We start from the raw sequence: 9,427 nt of genomic DNA, 5'->3' as shown, positions 1-9,427 counted from the left end.
CGCCGGACCAGACGGCGAGAAGTGACGTCATTGTAATGCGACTCCGATTCTACGTGGGGAAGCTGGGTGATCCAGAGAAGCGAAGTGGGAGTGGCGCGGCGCTACCGCAGGGAATTCAAACACCGTGAGCTCCGGCACCCCGGGTCTGCGAGCTGTAAGTGCGTAAGCTTTTCCCGACGTGGAGAATGGTTCTACCGTAAGCACATGCGTTCTTTTCCCCGACCTCAACCTTTTTTTTTTTTCCCGCGCTCAATCTTCGCAGGGCCGGTGGGTCAGGAATGGAGCGTTAGGCATTTGCCCGTTTTAGCCGGTCCAGCACAGGTGTCAAGCAGGACCCGCAGAGACTGGTCCAGACACTGCTTGCGGTGGCTTTTCCTCTTTGGACTCCGTTCCTTCTGGACTGTGTGGCCAGGAACTCAGTCTTATCCGAGCTCCGTGTTTTATCCACTTGGTGGCGTCCATTACCAGATCCAGCAGCTGAATTCTGCTCTAGTAGAGAGATGGGCCTTTTTTTTTTTTTTTTTTTTTTTTTTACAATTTGACATTTTTGGACACAGGACGTTCAGCTTGTAACGATGGTCAGGGATTTAATTGTCTCATCTTAGACCTTACTTAACTTGCAGGTGGCAAGTACTTTAGTGTATGGTCAAACCTATTTATTCATCCATTTATTCATTCAGTAAAATTGCTAATTGAGCATTTAAGTTTTAGGCCTGGACGAATTTTACAGTCCAGTGGCTGCACTGCTATTTAGTGAGTATCTAAGCGCTGGTGTGGGGATTAGGGAACAACTGAGATCTAGTAGGTGTCAAGGAGATGGTTTAGGGAACTATTGGTCCAGGTTTATCATAGCATGTATAACGATGTTCAGTAGCTGTAACTTCGCATTTCCGAGGCAGTTTTTACATACTGTTCATTATCCAAAAAGTATTTTTTTCACGTTTGCATAGATTTAACAAGATTACAAAATATGTGAAAGATGAAGTAAACTCTTGGGTTAGAATAGGCCAGTTACTCAGACTTCGAAGCCATTTTTCTGACATTTATATTCTATGGTAAGAGCACATGTAAATGGAGCTTTTGAGAACTAGTAGGGAGATGTGATTTTTCTCTGCATCACTGAATGGGTTATTTAAAATGGAGACCAATGTTCACATATTTCTGGAATAAGAAATGTTTCAATCTAAGTTTTCTAGAGAAAACATGTCATTTGAATTAAGAATTTTTACTCAGACATATAGAACTTTATAGCATTATAGCATTATAGGTCAAGTCAACCTCCTTGACAGGGAAGGAAATAAAGCCCAGACCTGCCCAATGTCTACGGGTTGTTAAAGGAGGGACTGAGGCTAAAACCCTGATCCTGTGGCCTTTTGCTTGCTGTACTCTCTACTGCTTTGCACATAATATACTTTAGAAACAAAAACTGAATTCCTAAAATTTTAGAAATTACAGTGGTTGAGTTATATGAATTGCCTTTGAGCATTAGATGATTAATATCAAGGGTATATTAGTGATTCATTTTGCTATTAAATTTTTATGTGTACCTTTTGGAATAAGATGCTCAGGTTCTGGTATAACGTGGATATATATATTTTTTTCATAGAATATTTTTAAAATGACCACACCAAACAAGACACCTCCTGGTGCTGACCCTAAGCAGCTGGAAAGGACTGGAACGGTACGGGAAATTGGCTCACAAGCTGTTTGGTCACTCTCATCTTGCAAACCAGGTAAAACAACACAAGAAAAGCTGTTTGTAATAACTGTATATAGTTTCCTTGTGTTCTGGACTGTTTAATATTCTTTTTGTTTATATACTTTATTTTAATTCTAAAGTAAATTTGAGTTTTCGTCTGTTATGTGTCTCTTCCCAGTTGCTTTACTAGCATACACTTGAATCTAACTGCATAGGCCATGAAGGCTCTTCTTTGTTCTCCCCTGTCTCTGCTATGACTTAGTTCTTGGTTAGCATTCTTTTTGTTGGCTACTTCTCTATTTGGGATGAGTGGCTGATACATTTTTTGAGTGATTACATATCCCAAAATAACTTTATTTTACTCTTGGTTGGGATAGAAATCTTGAGTGTCGTCAGTCCTTTACTCTCAAAAATTTGTGGATGCTATTCTACCATTTATTTATTTATTTATTTATTTATTTATTTATTTATTTATTGGTTATGATGCAAATAAGAAAGGCGTTTGCCTGTCTCTTTTTTTTTTTTTTTTTTTATAACTTGTTTACTAGAAGCATTTAAACCACCCTCTTTATCAACCTTTCTGGACAAATACATATGGTACTTTTATATTTTAAATATATAGCTCTTTCTTTAGCATAAGAATTTGTCACTTGTGGTGTTTTTAGGATTTGGAGTGGATCAGTTACGAGATGACAATCTAGAAACTTATTGGCAATCGGATGGCTCCCAGCCTCATTTAGTGAACATTCAATTCAGGTAATACGTTAAAAAAAATTTTTTATTGAATATATTGGGGTGACGGTTAATAAAATTATATAGGTTTTAAGTGTACAATTCTATAAAACATCATCTGTATGTTGTATTGTGTGTTTGCCAGCCAAAGTCAAGTCTCCTTCTGTCACCATTTATGCCCTCTTTACCCTCTTCTACCTCCCTCTAGCCCCCCTTTCCCTCTGGTAATCAACAAACTGTTGTCTGTGTCTGTGAGTTGTATTTTGTTTGTTGTTTTTTTTGCTTAATCTTTTCACCCAGCCCCCCAACCCACTCCCCTCTGACAGCTGTCAATCTATTCTCTGTATCTGTGAGTCCTTCTATTTAGTTTATTAGTGTATTTTGTTCATTAGATTCTACATATAAGTGAAATCATATGGTATTTGCCTTTCTCTGACTGGCTTATTTCACTTAACATAATACTCTCCAGGTCCATCCATGCTGTTGCAAAAAGTATGATTTCCTTCTTTTTTTTTTTTTTATAACCGAGTAGTATTCCACTGTGTAAATGTACCATAGCTTTTTTATCCACTCATCTACTGATGGGCACTTGGGCTGCTTCCAAATCTTGGCTATTGTAAATAATGCTGCAATGAGCATAAGGGGTGCATATATTTTTTTCAAATTAGTGTTCCAGTTTCTTCAGATATATTCCCAGAAGTGGAATCGCTGGGTCATAAGGCAGTTCCATTTTTATACTTTTGAGATAATTCCATACTGCTTTCCACAGTGGCTGCACCAATCTGCATTCCCACCAACAGGTGCACAAGGGTTCCCTTTTCTCCACATCCTCAAAAACACTTGTTGTTTGTTGATTTATTGACAATAACCATTCTGACGGGTGTGAGGTTATATCTCATGGTTTTAATTTGCATTTCTCTGATGATTAGTGTCCTTGAGCATCTTTTCATATGTCTATTGGCCGTCCCATTTGTTTATTTTTTTTTTATTTCCTTTGCCCAGGGAGATATATCAGAAAAAATATTGCTAAGAGAAATGTTCAAGATTTTACTGCCTATCTTTTCTTCTAGGATTTTTATGGTTTCAAGTCTTACATTTAAGTCTTTAATCCAGTTTGAGTTTATTTTTGTATATGGTGTAAGAAGGTGGTCTAGTTTCATTTTTTTTGCACATATCTGTTCAATTTTCTCAGCACCATTTATTGAATAGTAGATTGTCTTTACCTCATTGTGTGCTCTTGCCGCTTTTGTCAAATATGATCACATAAAGGCATGAGTTTATTTCTGAACTCTCTATTCTGTTCCTTTGCTCGATATGTCTCTTTTTATGCCAGTACCATGCTGTTTTGATTACTATGGCCTTGTAGTATAGTTTGATATGAGGTAGTGTGATTCCTCCAACTTTGTTCTTCTTTCTCAAGATCACTGTTGCTATTTGGGGTCTTTTGTGGTTCCGTATAAATTTTTGGAATATTTGTTCGAGTTCTGTGAAATACGCCATTGGTATCTTGGTAGGAATTGCACTGAAGCTATAGGTTGCTGTGGGTAATATGGATATTTTAATGATGTTAATTGTGTCCATTAACACGGTATGTTCGTCCACTTATTTGTATCTTCAATTTCTTTTTTCAGTGTCTTATAATTTTCTGAGTACAGATCTTTTACATCCTTGGTTAAATTTATCTCTAGGTGGTTTTTTAAAATGCAGTTGTAAATGGGACTGTTTTCTTAGTTTTCCTTTCTGATGGTTTATTTTTTTGTGTATAAAAATGCAACTGATTTCTGAGTATTTATTTTGTATCCTGCTACTTTACTGAACTTATTTCTCGGTTCTAGTAGTTTTTTGGTGGAGTCTTTAGGGTTCTCCAAGTAATACATTTTTGAATTTTTCAATTTGTGTAGGTTATAAGTGGGCAAAGAAATCTATTTTACTTACATAAAGTTTAAAACATATAGAAATTATAAAGAAATGCACTCAACTCTGCTTTTGAAAAGTCTTAGACATTATTTTTCTGCTAACTAGAAGGTGTTTAAAGTTTACTCTGTCCTATCCTTTATGAATTCTTCATGGTGCCTTACACAGTTTCTTTTACATAGATATCTTTCAGATATACTTTTCAATATGATTTATTTCAGAAAACTATACTTCGCTTATGACCCAATACAATGACTAAATGGATTGCATTAAGTACACCTGGAGTGCCTTCCATTTGGAAAAAAAATTTTTAACTTAGAAGCACTAAGGACATTTTTAGTTTTGTTAATTGCTTTTAAAAAATTAAAAAATATATCTTTATTGATTTCAAAGAGAGGGAGGGAGAGGGAGAGAGAGATAGAAACATCAATGATAAGAGTGAGTCATTGATTCTCTACCTCCTGCGCGCCCCTGGGCATGTGCCCTGCCTGGGAATCGAACATTGATCTCCTGGATCATAGGTTGATGCTCAACTGCTGAGCCACACTGGCTGGGCACATTTCTAGTTTCGAAATGCTTGCTTTTTTGTGGAAAAGGAGAACAGCCATATGTTTGCTAATTGCTTTGAATTTATTGACTTAGATAGAAATCAGTTAACTTGGTTATCTTGCTCCATTTATACCATCTATATTATCATTCTGTAGCATTATATTTTTAGTTTGTTTTTATCTTCCTACATTACAGATCGGCAAATTTCTTATGAAAAAGCCAGATAGTAAATATTTTAGGCCTTGTGGGCTATCTGGTCTCTGTTACAACTCAGTTATTCCATTATAGCATGCAAGCAGCTGTAGGCAATGCATAAGGACTGAATTTAGCTGTTCTAATTAAACTTGACCTTACAAGAGTAAGTGGTGGGCAGGGTTCAGCCAGTGGGCTATGCCAACTCCTGTCTTAGAGTATTAAATATGTATACACCAGAAATTAAAACAGCAGCTAAAATATTTTTTAAATGACTTAAAATACCATATACTTTGCTAAATGTCTTACCCACTCATTTTATTTTACCTTTACAGCTATTTTTAATCCTTATTTTGTAGTTTCAGAAGCAGAAGCTTGGATAAATTAAGTAACTTGCTAAGGTCACAGCAAATGAGTGGAAGAATTGAAATTTGAATAGAAGTACTTTGACATGAGAGCCTGAGCTTTTAACTATCATATTGTGTAGCCTAGGGTAAATTGCTTCTCTGTAACAAGGAAAGCTATTGCTTAAAAGTTGTATGAGTGTCCTAATGTAATTGTATTATATTAGAATAGCAGGGTTTTTCTAGCAAATACAGTTTTATACAGAAGACCAGTGTATTGAACAAATAATAATAAAAACAATTTATTGAAATAATGAAGAACAGAAGAATGTAAAGAAAAATATTGAAAAGTTCTCCTGGTTTGCTTTGTTTTAAAGAGAATGGTTGATTGTTTAACAATGGAGGTAAATAATAAAAAAAAAGAGCATCTACTTGAATGAGAACATTGATAGACATAAATATGTATCGTAGTTATTTAAAACACTTTGAACAAAAAGTACTTTATAAATTTATTAGGATCATAGAATCATATATATACATATGTATGGGTGTAAATTGCTTAAACCAAATCACACAAATTAATTTTCCCTCCTCCCCAAGTTGTAGACTGTCCATAACTTTTATATTTCATAATTTTGTAAAGTTGTAAGTTTTTAAAAAATATTAGTTAACAGGTGAATACTAGGACCCATTGCATCATGGCACTGCAGTTTTAGCACTTAGACATCTTTGAACAAAAATTTTGTTTAATTATTGAATAGTTTATGGCATTTTCCCTTTATTTTTAAAAAATAGAGCAAGTGGAAAAAAATCGAAGTGCTGATGCCATTTATTTTTTATTTTAAATATATTTTTATTTACTTCAGAGAGAGGAAGGGAGAGAGAGAGAGAGATGGAAACATCAATGATGAGAGAGTCATTGATCGGCTGGCTGCCTCCTGCACACCCCCGACTGGGGATTGAGCCTGCAACCCCGGCATGTGCCCTGACTGGGAATCGAACTTCGATCTCCTGGATCCTAGGTCGATGCTCACCCTCTGAGCCCCGTTGTCCGGGCTGCTGATGGCATTTAAAAATTAATAGTTACTAATCTTAATAACTTAAGACAATTATGATTATGTTAGAAAATATTAACCTCAACCAGATATTATTGGACTTTACTAGTCAACTACACATTGAATATGAATAGAAAAAAACAAAAAGGAAATATTAGAAATTTATTGTCAGAGATTATGACTAAAAATAAGACATGTGACATAATTTAGGGTTGGGTAAATGTTTTACCTCTTAGGGAGCCAACTTTCATGCCTCCATTATGTAAGCCCAGTGTTCAAGTTTCTTCCATTTGATTTTCTATGTGTTTTCATTAATGCATTATGTACTAAAGAAATGATTTTCTGTATTGAAAAAAATGTTACAAGTAAGCTTGAAAGAATTTCAGTGTGAACTTTATATTTTGTTAAGATAAAACAAAATATTTAACTCCTTAGATATTCTCCCATTCACAACTCTTATTTCTTGTATCAATTTGTCAGCTAGTTAAGCATGTAGATTTTAGAAATAATTAGTATGTAGTAATGATGTGTCAAGGTGAAGGAGTAGTGCACAAAGTAGCATTTACTCTTAGACCTCATTGCTGCTTAAATCAGAGGCAAGGTCTTTACTTGGCCTGGATGAGAACTCGGTAAGGAGCAGGTATGATATTTGGGGTAATATATACAGTTTTCTGTTCATTTCAAATAGCAAAAGATAGATTAAAAATGAAAACATTCAGTCCTAGCTAATAGTGAAAGCCTCAGACTTGCTTTAGTTTCTTGTAGGGCTTTTAGTCCCTGCGGTTGAGTCTGTTGCAAATGGGAGAGGAAAGGTGTGGTTTGCTTCTGTTTCCCTTCCTTGCTTTTATTTGTCCTCTCCCATATTATTAACTAATTTCTGAACTACTCAGGCCTGCTAGTCTGGAAGTGGAGAAAGAATATTCATAATTGCCAATTCTATCCTGGTGATCTAGCACTGGTGCTCTCTGTATGTGGCTATATGTTTAAAGCTAACTGTATCTTATGGATGCTTTTGTGGCTGAGAGAATCTGCTCCACAGTCACTTAATGCTGCTGTGGTGATTCATCTGCAGCCTCCTGATGAGGATGCGTTCATCGTTTATTCCTTCCTCACGCCCAGGCCTTTGGCCATAGTTCCAGCCTCCTGCTGAGGATTGTTTATCCTTACTAGCCAGAAACTAATATAGCCCGGCCCATTAGGTTAGCAGGTTGATGAAGTTCCCTTCTATTTCTAGTGTGCTTACACTTTTTAAAAAATATATAGTTATAATCCTCATCCGTGGATGTTTTAAAATTAGTTTTAGAGAGAGAAAGAATGAGAGAGAGAAAAGAGAGAGAGAAACATGGATGTGAGAGAAACATTGACCAGCGGCCTCCTGCATCCACCCGAACCCATAACCTGGGTATGTGCCCTGACTGGGAATCGAGCCCTCGACCTTTCAGTGTACAAGAAGATGCTCCAGCCAACTGTGCCACACCAGCCAGGGTGTGTTCTTACATTTTTTAAAAATGAATACTGTTGGATTTTCTCAAATGCCATTTCAGCATCTACTTATATAATTATATGGTTTTTCTTTTTGGTCTGTTGAGATGGTGAATTTCAGTGATTTTTTTAATTGTAAAATACACGGACCATTTACCACTTTTAAGTGTATAGTTCAGTAGCATTTAGTACACTCACATTGTTGTACAGCTGTGACCACCATCCATGTCTGGAACTGTTCATCATCCGAACTGAAACTTTGTCCTCACTAAGCTGTAACTTCCTATATTCTCCTTTCCCCAGCCTCTGGTCACCACTGTTCTACTTTTTGCCTGTTTACTTTTTAATCTATCTATCTTAACAATTGGCATCTTCTTTGGAGAAATGGCTATTCAAGTTCTTTGCCTAGTTTTTAATGGCGTTTTTTGTTTTCTTGTTGAGATTTAGGAGTTGTTTATGTATCCTGGATATTAATTCCTTATCAAGTAGGATTTGCAAATGTTTTCTACCATCTGTGGGTTTCCTTTTTACAAAAGTTTTAAATTTTGATGAACTTCAGTTATTTATGTTGTTTGTGGCTTTAGTGTCATATATCATTGATTGGTTATAATTGTTCTATGTTATTATTAATTGTTGTTAATCAGATTTATTTTTCATGTCCAGAAATTCCATTTGGTTTTTTAAATATCTCTCATCTCCTCTAATTTTCATGTTTTCTTTTAATTCTTTGAAGAGATTTATGGCAGACTATATTTTCCATTGTGCTCACAATATTATTTCCTTTTGCACATGCTCTTCTACAACTTTGCTACTACCCAATCAAGAGATGGCATCTGTGTCCTCCATCCCCCCTTGAAACTGGCCAGGCCTTTGTGGATTTCTTGCCTGATAGAGTATGAATGTTATGACGCTGTTATTTCTGTGGCTGGGTCATAAAAAGCAATACAAATTCTTCCTTGTTCCCTCCCTTTTATGTTATTCTCTCCCCTGGTATCCATCTCCCATGCTGTGAGAAAACCCACATCAAATGGAGAAGCTCATAAAAAATGAGCCACAGCCCAGGCCTCAGCTGAGCTCCCAGCTGACAACCAGCACCAACTTGCCAGCCGCATTCATCAGCCGCCTTGGAAGCACACTCTCCAGATCTCAAGTGAAGCTGCCACCCCGATGCTCTGGAGCTTCCTCTCTGAGCCCTGCCCAGATTCACATTCCTGAAGAAGCTAATGACTGTTTTTTAAAAGCCATTAAGTTTGAGGTGGTTTGTTATACACCTATAGGTAAATTATAGGTAGATACTTATGTTTTCTTTCTTTAAGCCCTTGCCTTTTGGTTCCATCACCTCTGATTTTTCTTTATTATGGGTTACCTTTTCTGGTTCTCGTAGTAATTTTTTTAGTTCTTGTTCCAGGATATGTTTTTATTGATTGTTAGAGACTGGAAGGGGGAGAGAGAGAGAGACA

General features: G+C 36.3%; 1 protein-coding gene across 6 annotated transcripts in view; it reads left to right on the top strand.

Annotated features, from left to right (window-relative positions):
• The first annotated feature begins 37 nt into the window (after positions 1-37).
• Positions 38-9,427, top strand: part of ANAPC10 (anaphase promoting complex subunit 10) — a 234,293-nt gene continuing 224,903 nt past the window's right edge. For 5 of the 6 annotated variants that reach the window (XR_013998791.1, XR_013998792.1, XM_081137063.1 and 2 more), the window contains exons 1-3: positions 40-196; positions 1,607-1,733; positions 2,365-2,455. Coding sequence is in view for 4 of the 6 variants with exons in the window: in XM_081137063.1 (XP_080993189.1) it covers positions 1,619-1,733; positions 2,365-2,455 (206 nt within the window). In the remaining 2 variants the exon portion in view is untranslated. Of the gene's footprint in view, positions 197-1,606; positions 1,734-2,364; positions 2,456-9,427 lie in introns of all 6 variants that reach the window. The other variant, XM_081137061.1, reaches the window with a different exon arrangement.

The sequence above is a fragment of the Miniopterus schreibersii genome (genome assembly GCF_964146895.1).
Source record: "Miniopterus schreibersii genome assembly, chromosome: 4".
Classification (NCBI taxonomy): Eukaryota; Metazoa; Chordata; class Mammalia; order Chiroptera; family Miniopteridae; genus Miniopterus; species Miniopterus schreibersii.
The sequence above is the reverse complement of the archived record's forward strand: the minus strand, read 5'-3'. Positions and strand labels throughout refer to the sequence as shown.